We start from the raw sequence: 18,056 nt of genomic DNA on the forward strand, positions 1-18,056 counted from the left end.
GGCCGCTCCTGCCACCAGCGTGGCGGCCGCGCGTGGCGCATGCGCGCGGGCCTCGCGCTCTCCTGCGGCTGCGTCGGGCCGCGTCGGGCGGAGCAGGAGCAGGAGCCGGAGCGGGCCTGGAGGGCGCCGGTCGAGGGAACCCAGCTGTCGCTTAGCAGGCCCGGTAGGGCGCGGAGGTCGAGGAGCGGGTGGTAGCATCTAGGAGCACCTGCTGGGAGGGGAGCCGGGGAGGTGCGGCGCATGCGCGCGGTGGGAGCAGTAGCTCTTGCCCCCGAGGTGCCCGAAGGGGAGGACAGGTGCAGGGCAGGTGCAGGTGCAGGGCAGGTGGAGGACAGGGGCGGGGCAGGTGTAGGGCAGGTGGAGGACGGGCAGGGCAGGGGCAGGACAGGGGCAGGGCAGGTGCAGGTGCAGGGCAGGTGGAGGACAGGGGCAGGGCAGGTGCAGGGCAGGGACAGGGCAGGGGCAGGGCAGGTGCCAGGGCCCTGTGGCATGCCCGGAACACGGCCAGGCCTGGAAACCGGCACGAGTTGGGAGCCGGCGGGGCCCACTGCGACCTCGGAAGGGTCCATGGAAGAGAAGGGGGCTGCGGCTTTGAAGGTCAGACAGAAATAAAGGAAGATGGTGATGCTACGGGTACATCTGCTCGCACGATTCTTCAAAACCGAGAAGTGAAAACACGATATGACCGAGATTTCTGGGCTGCCCCAGGGGTAGGGAGCGGTGTGGGCGAGCGCCGGAGTGCTCAGTGGCTGGGGCTCTTGGAACATGTCGGTGGTGTGTAGGGCCTAGGGCTTCGAGCATCCTGATAGCAAGAGCTGAATGTGACCTTAGTGAAAAGGGTCACGGAGATGGGACATTTTATTTTATTTTTAAAAGATTTCATTTATTTGTTCATGACAGACAGAGAGAGAGGCAGAGAGAGAAGCAGGCTCCATGCAGGGAGCCCGATGCGGGACTGGATCCTGGGACCCCAGGATCACGCCCTGGGCCGAAGGCAGGCGCTTAACCGCTGAGCCACCCAGGGATCCCTGGGACATTTTATTTTTATGAGACTAGTGAACATGGATTGTTACCTGTTTGTTGTTTTTTTAAAATTTTATTTATTTATATGAGAGAGTGCCCATGTGAGAGCCCAAGGGGTCGGGGAAGGGGCAGAGGGAGAGGGAGAGGGAGAAGCAGACTCTGCTGAGCAGGCTGGGCTGGGTTCCAGGACCAGAGCCACCCAGATGCCCCTACCCTTTTTTTTTTTTTTTTTTTTTAAGATTAGCAGCCCTTGGGCTGAGGAGAGTATGCTTCATAGTCTTTGGCTCATATTAAGACCCTAAAAAGAGATGTTAGACACCCCGCCCAAGCCATTCTTGCATGCTAGTGGTTTTTAATCTTGTCTGTACATTAGAATCATCTGGGGAGCTTTTAAGACGTACTAGGCCAAGTTCCCGTTCCAGACCAATTAATCAGGAAGGGCTGGGCATCGTTATTTTTAAAAAGCTACCCAGATGATTCTAATAAGCAGGGCTGAGAAACCCTGACCTAGGCACTGTTTTGAATTTAGGAAAGCTGTTCTTTCACCTGAGTGGCCCGGATAATTCCTGTGAAGGAGGAGCAAGCTGTTAAAGTGCATTTTGAAAGATAATAGCTAAGAATGAAAGCCTCCCTGCGAGCTTAGCACAAAAGCATTTTGGAGAAAGCTGCTGTTTTGGTAAATCAGTTTCAGATTGTTAGGAATATCTTAAAGTAACCTTCCTGGAATCCTAAACCTCTGCATTTATCTCATCGTTCATGCAGATTGGTGGGGCCGATGTGATTTGAAGTGAAATGTGATTTTTCAGGCTTTAAATTGCAGTAAGCTGGTGGAATTGTTGACACTGTTACTGTGACCGCCTAAGTACTTTTCAGATACCTGCAGACTGAAATTTCTGAGGAAGAGCCGGGGCTTGAGAGGACGGAGGGGGGTGGGTACCGAACAAGAATCCAGAGTCAGGCTTCGCTGCCTCCAGTGATGCTTTGTCAGGGTGACGGGATCCTCATCGGAGAAAGCGGTTCCGTTTAGCACGAGTGAACAAGCCCACCAACTTTTAAACAAATAAACAGAAACCCCAAACTGTCTTTCGGCAGAGACTGTAAAATAAAAATGCGCCACTCTTCTATTCTTTCTATTCTCAAATGCTTTGTTCATTCATCTCCAACCGGGGAAAGTTCCTGCTTTATCTAGGATCCCTGCTGAGCTTTCTTTCAGCCTGGCTTTTCAGCCAGTTGAATATATTTTGAAAAGGGGAAAAACAATGAGAGACCAAGGCAATTTTACAGGGTCAGTCTAGGAGCTAGCTAGGATTAATGCCCCAGCTGAATCTGATCCTTGCTACTTCCGAGGATATGCTAGTGTTTATCCCTAAGTTATGTCTCATATTTTTGAACTAATAATTGTAAGTTAAAAACAAAGACTAATGAGTAAAAAGACAGACCAGCGCCCTAGCACATTAAAAAAAAAAATCTTACAAAAGTATTTACTTGGAGGGGGAAGGTCAGAGGGAGAGAATCTTCAAGCAGACTCCCCGCTTAGCATGGAGCGTGACATGGGGGTCCATCTCATGACCCCCGAGGTCCTGACCTGAGCCAAATCCAAGAGTCTGATGCTTAATGGACTGAGCCACTCAGACAACCCCACCCCCCGCCACAGAAATCTTTGTTAGAGAATGAGTTTTCCTACCTCTCAGGATTGAAGGAATTCCAGTAGTCCGTGAGATTCTATAGGGATTTTCAGTGTTTTAGATAGCCCAATAAAACTTAAACTTAGCCCTCCAGAAGACTAAAATATTAAATTTCTTTGTTTTTGGCCTGGATGTTATCAACAAAGTTCTGATTCTCTCATCTATCAGTTCTGACCTGTACTTAAGTGCATAATTAAAAATAGGAAAATCATTGAATAAACACAGTAGCAAAATATTTCAAAATGAACGATCTAGGGGATCATAATAGATAGTCTTACTGTTGAGGATGGATTGGGAAGTATTGCTTTAGGGGAGGGTGAAAAGTTGGTGCTGTTTACAACTTTTCAGGCAAAGTAGCAGGGAGAAGTGCTGCCACCAGGGAGCCAAAGAAAATAAATTTATGTTTAAAAAGGAGTCCCAGGGCATCTCAGGGGTTTAGCACCGCCTTCAGCCCAGGGCGTGACTCGGGATCGAGTCCCATGTCGGGCTCCCTGCATGGAGCCTACTTCTTCCCCTGCCTGGGTCTCTGCCTCTCTCTCTCTCTCTGTGTCTCTCCTGAATAAATAAAATCTTGAAAAAAAAAAAAAAAAAGAGTCCCTAATGGGAGTTTGCAATGAATAGGCAACATTTAGCTCTAGAAACACAGGATAATACAGGATGAATGAAAAAACTTATAGTAATTTTTAAAAATTTATACTTTAAAGTCTTTCTGTCTTACTATGTAAACGTCACCTTCCTGTGTGACGCACCTTGCCTGTGACAGTTACCAGTGGGCTTGGGAAATCTGTTCTCTGTGTTTTTCCTTGACTTCTAGGTAGTTCCTTTTTCCGGGAGTCAGCGACAAAGAGCCCCTCACTCTCTTTCTGTGCTGGCATCTAAAATGCAAATTTAGGTCAAAGTTTTCAGACCTAGGTTAGTATCGGATTGGCAAGGCTTTATCAACCGATAGGTGAGGAATGGAACTTCCTGAAAGAAGGTTGTTGAAAGATGGTAGGACCGCAGAATTTACTAAAGAAATTCTACGTACTAAAACTTATGCCCATGACTAGCCTTGCACAGAACAATTCTAAAATTCTAAAACTGCCATTCTTCTCATGTGTTATTTTAAAAAAATGTCAAGGGGGGCCTGGGTGGCTCAGCCAGTTAGGCAACTGGTTCTTGATCTCAGCTCCGGTCATGACTTCAAGCTCAGCGTAGGGCTCCACGCTGGGTGTGGAGCCTACTTATTTATTTATTTTTTTTTAATTTTTATTTCTTTATGATAGTCACAGAGAGAGAGAGAGAGGCACAGAGACACAGGCAGAGGGAGAAGCAGGCTCCATGCACCGGGAGCCCGACGTGGGATTCGATCCCCGGTCTCCAGGATCGCGCCCTGGGCCAAAGGCAGGCGCCAAACCGCTGCGCCACCCAGGGATCCCTGGAGCCTACTTAAAAAAGATAAAAGAACAAAACAAAAGCACAGAAAAAAATGTCAAATGTTTAAACCCAAGGGTCATTTTCCCCCCCACTGGTAAAGTTTTCTAACCTTTGCCTGGGTTTATGTTCTTAGGTTTTCTAGTACCTCCTTCCATCCTCTTTCCCTCCTAGCACTTAAGCTGTGTATCAGGCCAGTGGTTCTTGAAGTGTGGTCCCGGACTGCAGAGTATCACTTGGGGACTTGAGAAAATGCCAATTCTTAGGCCTTACTACAGACCTACTGAATCAGAAACTCAGGGATGGGATGGCTTATCATCTGTTTTAACAAGACCTTCAAGTGATTTTAATACCTACTAAAGTTTGAGAACCACTGCCTTTTACTATAGTTGTCAACATTGCTCCTTTATAATGAATGGACCATGGCCACTACGGTTGTTAAAGAGACGAAAATATTAGAGGTTTTTTCTTTCCTCATTTTATACCACAGCTGCTTGGGAGGTCTGCACAAAAAGGTTGTGAAATATGGACCAACAATAGGATAAAGCTGGGGAACCAGTGAGTAAGGTTTTGGTCCATATGAGTAATTTTCCCCCCATGGTTCATGCTATGAATGTAAGAGTGGAAATCTTAAACTTGATCATACAAAAGAAACTTTATAGCTAGAAAGTCTTATTACTACTACATAGATATAATTTAAATTGCCTTGATAGGACTTTTTGGTGAAGATGAGTGAATCTGGTTACCAAAGCTTTTGAAAGATTGATTGATTCAGTATAAATGTTTAGGCCGGGGCACCGAGTCTCTTTTAACCCATGTCTATATAGATTCTTCACATTCAGCAACTTTGATTTATGTGTGGGGGCCCAGGACTATTACACAGTCAAGATCATGCCCGTCCTAAAGCATCTTAGAGTTTGATAATAGTAGATCAGAACGAAAGGATGTTAAATGGAGGCATAAACCATCTGTTATGGGAGTATGGAGGGGGAATAGTTAAGACTTTGGGGAATCTAGGCAGGCTTTGAGGCAATAACTTGGAAACTTTTTTAACAGTATTTTTCTGTAAAAAAATTTTTTTTAAAAGTTTTGATCAAATGTTATGTCAAAGGCCAAAAAAAGTGATATTTTATTTTATTATTATTATTTTTTAAATTTTTATTTATTTATGATAGTCACACAGAGAGAAAGGGAGGCAGAGACACAGGCAGAGGGAGAAGCAGGCTCCATGCACCAGGAGCCCGATGTGGGATTCGATCCCGGGTCTCCAGGATCGCACCCTGGGCCAAAGGCAGGTGCCAAACCGCTGCGCCACCCAGGGATCCCTAAAAAAAGTGATATTTTAGTTTCTATTGTGCCATCTTCTGAGGGGCTCATAACTTTTTTTTTTTTAAAGATTTATTTGAGAGAGAGAGGAAGGGAGGGAGAGAGCCTTCGGCACTGAGCATGGAGCCCAGTGCAGGGCTTGATCTCATGATCCTGAGACCATGACCTGAGCCCAAAACAAGAGTTGGACGTTTAATGGACAGCACCACCCAGGTACCCCTCAAAACTTCTTAAAGTGAGACTTGAGTATCTGGCATCCATATTTTGAATGACAACTGCCCAAATAGCGATGTTTTATCCCTTAAGACTAGGGTGGCCACCCTGATTTTTTGGTTATCTCAGGATAATTCTTATTCCCCCTCCCTTTTAAAAGATTTTATTTATTCATGAGAGACACACAGAGAGAGAAGCAGAGACGTAGAGGGAGAGGCAGGCTCCTTGCAGGGAGCCTGACGCGGGACTCGACCTAGGACCCTGGGGTCACGCCCTGAGCCAAAGGCAGATGCTCAACTGCTGAGCCACCCAGGCATTTCATATTATATTCTCCTTTTCATGCTTAAGAGTATCCTGGTTTGAAGGAAAAGTTATGTAGTTGCTCCAATTAAGACTACATGGTTTTTTAGGGGAAGATTCCATATACTGAAAATATGAGGGAGAAAGACATCTTTATCTTTTTGGGCCATTTTTCTTAGGAAATATTTTAATTTTCATATAGTTTGGTGTTAATATACCAAAGTATGATTTAAGAAATTCAAAAGATATGTAAGGCCTTAGTCAAGAGATAAAAGTCTTGTATATAGTAATGTAAATCACTAGCCCTCCTTTGTACACAGTATACTAGAATGTGTTAGATACTAAAAGTATCTAGTTTTTCTCCCTTCTGTTTCCTCTTTTTAACTGAAGGAAAAAAAAAAAGACCATTTGAAAAAGGACCTAGGAAATAGGGATAAGACTTCTAAGGGCAGAAGATATCCATTTGATTACAACTTCTACTTTTAATTATAATTCTGAATATACCCGAACTAATCAGTAAACTAGCAACAAAAACCAAGGTAATAATTTTAAAATTAACTAGCTGAAAAAAAATTTACAGCTTAAAAGGAACAAATTTTGGCTTGTTATAAATTGGGTCTTGGTTCAGTTTAAGCACCAAGTATGTGACTATCTACTAGATGCATAGAACCTGGCTAGTGGTATATGGTTCAGCAAATATAAAGCAGCATGTGATTCTGACTTCTCATGGGAAGGGTGTGGTATGGTTGAGGTTGGATGCCTGGAAGATTTAAATGTGGTGAGAATTAAGAATTATATTTTTTAAAAAAAAGCTAGAAAGGAATTTCAGCGGTTGAAGGGCAAGGGGTGGCATTTTAAAACGAACAGAGTGGAAAAGAATAAGGTATATTTAAGATGGGAGTAAACTTACTTCTACAGAGTTAAGAAGAGAGATTTAGAGACATGCTCCAAACTCACTTGTCATAAAAACTGTATTTTTTTGTGTTTTTTTAAAGTAGGCTCCTCACCCAATGTGGGGCTTGAACTCAGATCCTGAGATCAAGAGTTGTAACGCTCTACCCCTGAGCCAGCCAGGCGCCCCCCAAAACCGTATCGTTTAAGCATGAAAGAGTTGTACAAAACCGACTGAAGAAGGATAATCTAATGGTCATATGGTACATGACTTGGAGTAGGAGAAAAATAATTGGAGGATAAAGAATCTGGTTAAGGAATAGCATAGCCCACGTGGTAGCTGTCTTTCCTCTACTAATAAGGGAAATAGGCAAATAAGCCTTCTAGCCTTTGGTTGACAAATGAGGATATGAAAACAAGGGAAAAAAAATCCAATGAAGCTTGTCATAGGAAAAGTATTCTTTATTTAAATAAATAAAAACATGTTAAGATGCCAACAATGACTGGAGTTGTTACCTAAAATATGACAGTTAAGATTTCACCAAAGGGGAAAAAAAAATAAAGATTTCACCAAAGTTTTCAAAGAAAAATAAATTTTCTGTCTGCTGGCTCTTTTATCCACAGCTTCTCCATCAGTTTTTCTGACCTACAGGTAGAAAGACAACATTAGGGTAGTGTCATTTTGAATGAAAATGTTTTTATGGAAGACCTAAGCTTGATGTGCATTAGTTGCATTTCCAATAGAATTCTAGAGAGCTCTTTCTCTGCCAATCTGACTTAAAGCCACTGGGACTTTCCCTGCTTTCTGTTATGGGGGAAGAAGGACTTTTTTTTTTTTTTTTAAGATTTTATTCATTTATTCATGAGAGACACGCAGAGAGAGGCAGGCTGCGAGGAGCCTGATGTGGGACTGGATCCCGGGACTCCAGGATCACCTCGTAGGCTGAAGGCAGGCACCAAACCACTGAGCCACCCAGGGAGAAGGACTTACAGTAGAAAATATGGTTTACTTTTTTAAAGAATAAAAGTTTGTCTAAGCATCTTTGAAGACCTAGAATACATTAGTGATATTAGTTAAAACGATGTGATTATTGTAGAACCATGATTTTAGTTTAAAAATGTTACCCTACCTTTTCTCCAGGACTTAACGTTGTTAGGATGTTTATCATCCATAGTCTCTTTTTTTATGTCTCTTGAGTCACTGTCGGAGATGACCAAAAAAGGAAAGTTAGTTGGGGACCAGAACTAGAGATTTAGTTTAGATAACCAGTTCTAGGAGATTAAAATTACATTATAAAAAATGGTGGATATTATTAAATGCCAGGTAGAAATTACTGATTTTGTACAAGTTTCTGTTTTATATAGTTCCTTTGTTTTTTTATTTTAATTTTAATTTATTTTATATATATATATATATATATATATATATATATATAGTTCCTTTGTACTTCCCTCCCCCCTGTGTGATGGGTTACTCCATTGATGGAGTTACCCTAGATATGCCCTTCAAGCTTGTTAGGTTGGGGATCCTTGTTAGGTTGTTTCATGTATAAGTGTACGGATTCTTTTCCCTTCAAAATCTTATGAACTTTATAAAGGGTTTTTTATTCTTTGAAAATCTTACCTAGAATTGAGAACTTTGTGGAATCAAGGCCTTAGTGGATTAATGTCCTAAGAGAGGAGCCTTCGGGAGGGAATGGAAGTACTTAGAGCCCATGAATATAGGTCTTTTAAAATTTATAATGAAATTTAGGCATCTGCCATGCCTATGACTTAGCGACCATCTCACCTTAAGAGTCAACCTTAAAGGTGTTTTGGTCTCTATTCCAATAACTTCTGTAAGATGATTTATCTTACCTTTCACAGACCAGCATTTTTGGAACAAATGTCTTAAGAACAAATGAAGGAGAATGATGTGTGTTATCTAGAAAGAAGAAGAGAGGATGGAGACGTGATACAAGTACTAAGCATTTTTATATTTTTGCAGAGAAACCCATTGGCAGCAGAGATTTGAATCTCCCTTCCATAGTTGTTGCTGGGGATTGGCTGCTTTGCCAGGGACTGCTTTCCCACCAACCTGACTTTAGGTAGGGTCATATGACAAGTTTTTGCCAATGGAATGTGACTGGAAGTATTTCTTCTGGGCCAAGATGCTTAAGGGACCCCTGTACCTCCTTTCTCTTTCTGTGGCAGCTTGGGAAGCCAAGTGTGGATTTTTAAAAGATTTAAAAAAAATCTTTTAAAAAAAGGAAAGGGAACAGATATTGCTAAGATTCTTAATTTTTTAAAAAGATTTTATTTATTTATTTATTCTTGAGAGACAGAGAGGGAGAGAGAGAGAGAGACACAGGCAGAGGGAGAAGCAGGCTCCATGCAGGAAGCCTGATGTGAGACTCGATCCCAGGACTCATGGATCACGCCCTGGGCCAAAGGCAGATGCTCAACCGCTGAACCACCCTGGTGTCCCAAGATAAGATTCTTTAAATGATTATAAATTATTTTAGGTTTTAATTAGGCTCCTTTTTACTGGGTCGCCTCTCCAGGAACAGATGAAATTCTCAGATTTATTTGATTGTTTTGAAGGTTTCTGTGGGAGGAGTATTAAGACTTAATTTATCCAGGACTATAGTACTTAATTAGCTACAAAGGGCTTAGGGTCCAAGCTTTCATTTATGACTGTGTTCACTGATTCACCCTTGCTCACCTATGTTCCAGACATTGGGGTCAAAAATCTGATTGGCAGTATTAGAAAGTTTTTTATTTGGTTCCAAACTTGGAGAAATGAACTTTGGAAGATTAAATGGCTCTGAAATGAAGCAGATCAGAAGTTAGAGGAGCAGGGTAGAAACTTCCTTTTGTTTTTCATTCCTCTCATTTGGCTAAGATTTCCGTAGTTATGAAATATGAAGGACAGGGGGCGATAGCACTTGATGCCACTTATCTGCCCCTCAAATTAAAAAAAAAACAAAAAACAAAGCACTTACCATCATCTACAGCAGTTCTGTTGACACAGTTAACCTCATGTTCCTTGAGCCTTTTGATGGGGACCACATGGCAAGCGTTATATTTGCAGTTAGCCATCTTTTTAGCTATCTTCAGATTTTTCTAAAAGAAAAAAAGCTCATTAAATGGCTATTATACAATGCCTGTGTTCCACCCTCCATTCCTTTCTGGAAATGCTTAAGACAAACCATTTCCAACATTAAGAACTGCTAAGTGCTATGTATGGTCAGAAGCTTGTTCTTTTTTTTTTTTTTTTTAATCTTTAACATTTTCCAATCTTATTTTTCTCCCTCCAGTGAGTTAACATTTTTTTTTAAAGATTTTATTTATTTATTTATTTATTCATGAGAGACACAGAGAGAGAGGCAGAGACACAGGCAGAGGGAGAAGCAGGCTCTATGTAAGGAGCCTGATGTGGGACTTGATCCCGGGTCTCCAAGATCACACCCTGAGCCAAAGGCAAGACACTCAACTGCTGAGCCAACCAGGGATCTCCAACATTTTTTTTTTTTATAAGGAAAACTTACCTTTCTACATGATGCCAGGTGGTACTGTAACCTGCTGGCTGGCATCCTGTGGTTTGGGTCATAAGGACATCTTTCCAAGGCTTCTGTCTCCATGAGGCCTAAATAGTAGGAACCGTGAGTTGGCAAAGAAAATATTGACATTTAACATCAGGTAGTTTTGACACAGGCCTACTACTGTTGTCAAAAGAAGAGTGAGAGGTGTGGGTATCTCACCATGAAGGATGACTAAAGCAATAGCCTAGTCAGTTAGATAATAGGAGAACTGCTTGTATGCCTTGGAAAACCAAAACTTAACCTTTGTACATATATTTGAGTCTAATAGGTTGTTTTGGATAGAATTCTTTGCCCCCAGATAGAGGATGGAACAGGCGAGGCTCCTTGGAAAGCTCACAGCACTGGGGCAAGATGAAATTCAACGCTATCAGCTTGAGTGTTGAGAAAGCAAGACTGGGGCAGCTGTTTCCTTTCCTGTTCAGCATTGCTCCTTCTCATCTCTTTGCCAAATGTGTCTAAATTAAGCTCTTTACTAGACAAGGATGCTCCTTGTCAGATCAGCATAGCCACTTTTGGGGAGAGGGGATCGGAAGAATGAACAGTACCATGTTTGAGTCCAGGCTACCTTATAATTATCTGAGAACGCCAGTCTGAAGTCTCTAAAGTTGTAGGTATTAACATATGAAGACTCCCAGAAGTGAACTAAGAATACACCATCTCGAATCTGCCACATTTTCCTGCCAATAGGAGGCCTACTTTCCCTTATGGCTAGCTGTCTTTAGCTATCCTAGCAGACATTCACTTCAAGGACTCCCAAGTTTCCAGGCAACAGCTACAGCTGAGATTTCTGCAGAGCAGGGACAGCATAGTCTGATAGGGGGGAAAAGATCAAGGCAGACTGGCATAAGCACTAAGGATAGAAAAGTGCCTAGAATAGCCCATTTCTTTTTTTTTTTTTTTTTTTTTTTTTTTTTAAAGATTTTATTTATTTATTCATGATAGACAGAGAGAGAGAGAAAGAGAGGCAGAGACACAGGCAGAGGGAGAAGCAGGCCTCATGCCGGGAGCCTCACATGGGACTCGATCCCGGGACTCCAGGATCGCACCCTGGGCCAAAGGCACAGGCGCTAAACCACTGAGCCACCCAGGGATCCCCTAGAATAGCCCATTTCAATTCTGCTTTGCATCATGCCTAGGGCATAGACAAAGGGCACAGAGCTAGACTGTTAAATGTCAGATTTTCCTGAGGGCATTTAGATGATTAAGTCCAGGGATTTAGACTCAGGTATCTTTTAAGAACACAAGCCAGGGTGGCTCTTTAAAGCTCCCACTGCATATTAATGATAATAGTAGAGCCGCAAATGCTTATTATTAAAGTGAATTGGCTTTCTGGAAAATAAAGGTTGCCGTATAATCCAATATTGCGTAGTTATCTTTAGATTCTTAAAGATAATGGAAGAAGAGCTTTCATGCCGAAATGTTGTCGTCAAATAACCCCAAACCCTTCTTTTAGCCAGCAGCCGAGGAAAGTATGAAGTGTGGTCAGACTGATAAGGCTGGGCTTAATAAACAACGAGCGCTTCAGAATAGGCAGCAAGAATTGACGACCTTGGGTCACTCCCCTAATTATCTATAGCTGGATGTCCCAGGTGGGAGGCCAAGACTATCACGGAGGCCATTTGGTTTAATACGTGTTAGAATTATATGGTCTCATTCATTTGGGGAATATGAAAAATAGTGAAAGGGAATAAAGGGGAAAGGAGAAAAAGTGAGTGGGAAATATCAGAGAGGGAGACAGAACATGAAGACTCCTAACTCCGGGAAACGAACTAGGGGTGGTGGAAGGGGAGGAGGGCGGGGGGTGGAGGTGACTGGGTGACGGGCACTGAGGGGGGCATTTGACGGGATGAGCACTGGGTGTTATTCTGTGTGTTGGCAAATTGAACACCAATAAAAAATAAATTTATAAAAAAAAATAATACGTGTTAGACTTGGCAAGAGCATCCTAGCCTTGATGCTACCTTGACAGTTGAACCACATCTAAAGTCTCTTGAGACCTACCTTATTCTTGAAGCGGCGTCTCTCAAGAATTTAAAAAGAAGTGTCTGGATCTGAAGAGGGAAACTATCGCTTCTGTAGGTCAAAACGAGGCCAACAGCCAACGTTTGGGGAGGGGGCAAGCAGCGTACCTTTGTCAAGTGATGTGAGTCCACTTTCTGCTCAAGCTACTCAATTCCTCTTCTCCCACCATATGGTCTGTGGTTTCTCAGAGGCTTGGAAGTTCCTGGATGTCAGTTAAGTCCTGAAGTGGTGTTTCAGTCTTGGTTGTGGGTGAGAGTCCCGGGGTAGTTTTAAAGTGACAGATTTTCCGGAACTAGTGGATCAGAATCTTCACAAATGGGGTCTGGCCAACTGTAGCTTTAAAAGAGTTCCACAGGGGATTCTGATTTGTAGCCAGGGTCACTAGGCCCCGCTCGGGGGCAGTCCGGCCGTCCTCGGGAGGTTCCTTCCAGTTTCCAGGAAGAACTGCTGCGTGATCTTTCCAGTGAAGTTTCTCTAAAGACTACCCGTTGGAATGATTAGTCCCGTCTTAAACCTGGCCTTTTCCTTTATGGGGTGCCAAGTAGAATTTCAGAGGAAGTGCATTAGCTCACTACGTACTAACAAAACAAAACCAAAACAAAACAAAACAAAACAAAACAAAACAAAAAACAAAAAAACCCCCCAAATTTTACTTTCGTTCTGGCATTCTGAATCCAGTGTACCAGGCCTCGAGCTGAATGTTTATAAACGCCGGATCATATGACCACTTCTGCAGGTGTACGGGGGATTCCCACTGTTTTATAGGTTAGGAGACCAACTCAGTGGTGATAGACAATCCTACAGTTACAAAGCTAGCACAGGTTTGAGTAGCATTATTAATATTATTTGATGTAATACATGTAAAGCACTTAAAGTACCCGGTACATAGTGAATAGGCCATCGCTTCGTATGTAGGTGAGTTATTTAATACACACAGTAGCTGCATGTGATAGGAACTATTATCAATATCATCTTCATTTTGCAGGCAGGGAAACTGGATCAGAGCTGCCAAGTGATAGAGTTGGGATGTGGACTCAAGCTTTCTGGCTCCAGACCTGGGCTCTTTGCCTTTAAGTCATAAGGCCTAGTGCACTGGACTCAACAGTATTCAAGCACAAAATTCTGCCTGATGTCAAAATGTAGGCTCTTCCCACAGAACAAGTACAAGGAAATGAGTGTTTCCAGGCCCCAGCAATCTTACAGTCCAGCTGAGGTGACAGTATAATACGAAACGGCATGGAAAGGCGGGGCCTAATTTAGACGTAAAATACATGGTGGGGACCAAGTCCTGTTGGAGTTCACAAGGGCCGGGCTTTGGACTCTTTGAACCAGATCCAGAAGATTGGCTAGGATTTGGGTCAGCAAGGGGAAAGCATGCACGAGTGAGGAAAGTCTACGTTCACGGAGGTTGGTCTCCGCTGGGTTGGGAAGGATGTATTAGGGAACAGGAGAAAACTAGATCAGCTTCGTGGGGAGAGTCTTCAACAAAAGTTTCAGCAGGATAAGAAAAGCAAGAGAAAACGATCCCGTAGAACTACACTAACCTGCACGAAGGCTGCTGCTGTACTACCGCTCCGCCTCCTACGTGTGGGATTCTCACCGCCTGCTCCTACTCTCCCCCATCAACGTGGAAGAGCAACAGAAACCTCACAGATGCCTCTAGTAGAACTTGGGTTCCTTTGATAACAGCAGGTGATTCAAATCCTTGAGGCCAATATCACCTATGGCAGGCCTCTAGCTTTCTAGGGGCTCTATCTGGTGAATAAACTGGAAGGCAGATCCCATTCTCCAAACGTGTAGAGTTTCCATTAGAGGTGTTTGGAATTTTTGACTGTTAAGCACTGCCATCTTCTTGCTTCTGTAAAAGATACGTTCTCTTGGGAACAATAACGCTCATCAGCTCCCCCCATCCCTCCACTCCAGGATTTACGGGGACAATGTAAGAGCCCTGGATATGGAAAATGAGGATGGTTGGAAAGCTGAGAAAAGGTATCAGAAAGGAAGTAGATATGAAGACGACTCAATGTAGAATTTTTCTGACGACCTTCTGCTTTTTGCCTTGAAAGAAACCTGAAAGTGAGTTTGTTTTCTTAAATTAGGGAGCGAAGGCCCAGTTGGGATGGCAAGAATATATTAGTGCTAACATTCATTCAGTCAAGGGGACGCCTGGGTGGCTCAGCGATTGAGCGTCTGCCTTTGGCCCAGGATGTGATCCTGGGATCGAGTCCCCCGTCAGGCTCCCTGCATGCTCCTCTCTCTGCCTGTGTCTCTACCTCTCTGTCTGTGTCTCTCATGTATAAATAAATGAAATCTTAAAATAAATAAATAAACTAAGCAGAAGAATTCATTAAAGAAGAAAGATTTAAAAAGGAAAAAGATCATGCCCTGAGCCAAAGGCAGACGCTCAACTGCTGAGCCACCCAGGCATCCCTAAATAAAGTCTTAAAAAAAGAATATGATGTTCTATATAATATTTGACATTAGATGGGATGATGAGGCAAGAGTTGGGATTTAATCTGGGCTCTAAAAGATGAATAGGCCTAATAGCTCCGAATAACAGGTATTCTTGATGGGGATATATAAAAGAGGAAGTAGTATAAAGGTGTATGGGACCGGGGTGGTCTATACATTTTTGTCTGGTGTTGAGCTTTTTATAGGACACGAGTGAAGGGTTAAGGCCAAAAAGGTTGGTACCAGACTGTGGAAGAGCCTTGAAAGCCTGTCCCTCTCCCCTGCCTCCACCCACTTCACAGTCTTACCAATAGTGCTGCACAGCTAGAAAGAGGAAGTGTCTCCTGCTGAGTGTGCAAGAGGAAGCACAAGAAGATTCTGAAGGCCTGTGAGCCGTAATGACTGCTTTCACCCATGAGCCAATTGTAGAGGCAACAGGAAGACCAGCGCACCAACCAGGCTGGGTCCCTCCGCCCAGGGGGTGTCACCACCCAAGCTGAAAGTGTTTGGGGAGATTAGGCATCGCTGTCCGGATACTCCTGTCTCTCGGTGGCCATCATGTCTTTGACCTCTGCCTACCAGCATAAATTGGCAGAGAAGCTCACCATCCTGAATGATCGAGGTCAGGGGGTTCTCATCCGCATGTATAACATCAAGAAGGTAGGCACGGGCAGCTGGACTGGTACCACTTATTCCAGCCACAGCAGGGCAGGGGACCCTGAGGCCTGCAGTTCCAGGGGTTAGACTCCCCCATCTTTCCCCGATGGTTTAACTGACCTTCTATCACTTGGATTATATGGGCCGTCCGGTGCTGGGAGGCAGACAGGGAGGGTTTTTTTAAGGGCTTCCCCCTTCTAGTAATGATTCTTGCCCCAGCAAGAGCACCTGCTTTCTGCTGGGTGTATGGGGGTAGGAAATTATTTTGTTCTGAGGCCCTCGAATAAAGGTCTGGGGTGTAGAATTCTGGGTTTCGTTGTTTATTGCTGATCCTCCCATACTCTGAAGATATTCAAAGTTGGGTCTATGGCAAAACACTTTTCCATGGAAGTACTTCCCTAAAAGGAAAAAATAGATATGATATTTCAATACAATATGGGTAGGTGCCTTCTGAAGTACTCAGAGTCCGAGAGTTCATGCTGCAGTCCTGTGTGTTTGCTTGGGATGGGAATTGTGGAATTGAGAGAGGCTGGGGGACAAGAGCTGGGCTAGGGGGCGAGGGGCTGGGCCTAGAGAAGTAAAGAGAGAGAGATGGGCAGGAGTGTGGAGTTTCTGGAAGAGAAAATAAGGAGAGGGAACTTTTGTGCATTTTGTAATAAAATAAACCACCAGGAACATGGTTTCACTGACTCAATGTCCCCCACAAACACCCTTTGGGATGGGATACTTACATATGGACAATAATTGTGACACACTCACCCGTGAAGTCTAACTCCTAAGCAGCTGCTTTTCTCACTCCTTCCGGCTTCGGCTGAGGGGTGGGGTGAGAGCTTCCTCTTTGCCCTGGGGCCGAGCAGACGCTGAACTCTTCTCGGCAAGACAAGATACCCAGGTTGTTCAGCTCTCCTGATAGTTGGCTTCGCGTCCTGAAGCTTGTTCCTCACCTACCGCTATGCTTTCACAATGAATTCCCAGACTCCCTTTCTGTAGGAGAGACTATTTGAGAATGGATATGCTGCAGGAAGGAGTACGTTTGGAGGGGCAGGAGGAAGGGTTGAAATATCATGTGCTTTATTGGTGCAGACTTGTTCAGACCCCAAATCTAAGCCACCTTTCTTACTGGAAAAGTCCATGGAATCTTCTCTCAAGTACATCAACAAGAAATTTCCCAACATAGATGTCCGAAACAGCACGGTGAGAACATGGTCCCCACTCCCCACCCCCTTTCTCTGAGATAACTCTATGCTTGGGTAGTGTAAACGCTCCCCTTTTGACTGCCTTTCTTTGAAGTTGGCAGGGGACAGAGTAGTTTTCTTGGGGTCACCCACGGGGCTTCAGGTCCTTGTAGTCTTGAGAATTCTGAGATAAGGTGGGATTCTCGCAGGGTAAGCTAGAGCAAAGCATCGCCCCTTTCTCCATTTCAAGATTCTTGAGAACGCTTTGTTCTTGTAGAGGAAGACAGCTTGATCAACCCAGCAGGGTGTGTATATTTTACCATTGTTCCTTTTTCCCAATGTTTCCTTGCTGATTAACTTAGTCATACATTTCATGGAATATCCCTTATTTCTCCCCGATTAAATGTTAGCCCTAGATTTCTTACCGTTGTACCTGTAGCATCTTCTCACTCTGCTTCCTTTGATGTTAATATAAATGAGAAGCCTCTTTGACTGAAAGGGACCTTGAAATTTCCTCTCATTTAGCACTGATCTAGTCAGAACCACAAGCAACATTCTTTCTAGAGAATCTCCTTTGTTTAAGGCCTTCAGAGCATTAGACGTCTTCCAACTTTGTCAGTGTATTTCAAGCCTCTTCGAGAATGTTTTAGGTATAACTCCTGTTCTTCTTGGGTTATTTAGATCGATTGTCTTCTTATTTTGTGTTTTAAAATTTTGGTTTTGTGTTTCTCCCAGCAACATTTAGGACCAGTACATCGGGAAAAAGCCGAGATAATTAGATTCCTCACCAACTACTACCAGTCATTTGTAGATGTCATGGAATTTCGGGTGAGTTCTCTCTAGCCCAGGACCCCAATGTAGGCATTCTCCTTCAGATGCTACTGCTCCTTTATTAGATGTTAATTTTTAAAAAGATTTTATTTATTTATTTATTTAGAGCACATGAGTTGGAGGGATGGACAGAGGGAGAGGGAGAGAGAACCTCAAGCAAGAGCCCAATGTGGGGTTCTATCTCATGACCCTGAGATCATGACCTGGGTTGAAACTGAGTTGGATGCTTAACTGATTGAGCCACCCAGGCGCCCTTCTAGAGCTACTTTCTTTGTGATTATCGTGGGGATCATGCGTAGCATTCTAATGTTATAACAAGAATGTACTCTTAAAAACAAAAAGAATATACTCTGTTGCGTTAAGATAGTGACAAGTTGGGATCCCTGGGTGGCTCAGCGGTTGAGCGTCTGCCTTCAGCTCAGGTCATGATCCTGGGGCCCTGGGATCGAGTCCCACGTCGGGCTCCCTGCGTGGAGCCTGCTTCT

The 18,056-nt window shown here is 43.6% G+C and overlaps 2 protein-coding genes across 6 annotated transcripts in view; one reads left to right on the top strand and one right to left on the bottom strand.

Annotated features, from left to right (window-relative positions):
* The first annotated feature begins 32 nt into the window (after positions 1-32).
* NCKAP1L (NCK associated protein 1 like) overlaps positions 33-18,056 on the top strand; it is a 53,541-nt gene continuing 35,517 nt past the window's right edge. The window contains exons 1-6 of one of the 2 annotated variants that reach the window (XM_038577865.1): positions 148-163; positions 8,839-8,938; positions 13,443-14,533; positions 15,211-15,568; positions 16,649-16,759; positions 17,476-17,568. In XM_038577865.1, coding sequence (XP_038433793.1) covers positions 15,467-15,568; positions 16,649-16,759; positions 17,476-17,568 — 306 coding nt within the window. In that variant the 5' untranslated portion in view covers positions 148-163; positions 8,839-8,938; positions 13,443-14,533; positions 15,211-15,466. Of the gene's footprint in view, positions 164-8,838; positions 8,939-13,442; positions 14,534-15,210; positions 15,569-16,648; positions 16,760-17,475; positions 17,569-18,056 lie in introns of both variants that reach the window. The other variant, XM_038577864.1, reaches the window with a different exon arrangement.
* GTSF2 (gametocyte specific factor 2) lies at positions 7,306-13,448 on the bottom strand. 4 transcript variants are annotated; one of them, XR_005380205.1, is made up of 8 exons: positions 12,565-13,446; positions 10,382-10,479; positions 9,836-9,956; positions 9,556-9,657; positions 8,709-8,775; positions 8,476-8,535; positions 7,982-8,052; positions 7,306-7,497 (listed from the first exon to the last, which is right to left on the bottom strand). XR_005380205.1 is itself a non-coding variant. In XM_038577866.1 (7 exons), exons 2-7 carry the CDS (start codon positions 10,472-10,474, stop codon positions 7,484-7,486), a joined length of 468 nt encoding a protein of 155 aa, XP_038433794.1. In that variant the 5' UTR covers positions 10,475-10,479; positions 12,565-13,448; the 3' UTR covers positions 7,306-7,483. The 4 variants fall into 4 exon arrangements, 2 of the variants coding, with proteins under 2 accessions (XP_038433794.1, XP_038433795.1); XR_005380206.1 differs by lacking the exon at positions 9,556-9,657 and having other exon boundaries at positions 12,565-13,444; XM_038577866.1 differs by lacking the exon at positions 8,476-8,535 and having other exon boundaries at positions 12,565-13,448.

The sequence above is a fragment of the Canis lupus genome, chromosome 27 (assembly GCF_011100685.1).
Source record: "Canis lupus familiaris isolate Mischka breed German Shepherd chromosome 27, alternate assembly UU_Cfam_GSD_1.0, whole genome shotgun sequence".
NCBI lineage: Eukaryota > Metazoa > Chordata > Mammalia > Carnivora > Canidae > Canis > Canis lupus.

Bases quoted from the DNA above. Each gene is read 5' to 3' on its own strand.
- GTSF2 (XM_038577866.1), bottom strand. From the start codon at position 10,474: ATGGAGACAGAAGCCTTGGAAAGATGTCCTTATGACCCAAACCACAGG. The intron at 9,957-10,381 runs GTAAGTTTTCCT...TTTTTCTTTTAG, and splicing joins ACCTGGCATCATGTAGAAAG to AAAAATCTGAAGATAGCTAA. The intron at 9,658-9,835 runs GTAAGTGCTTTG...GCTTCATTTCAG, and splicing joins CAGAACTGCTGTAGATGATG to AGCCATTTAATCTTCCAAAG.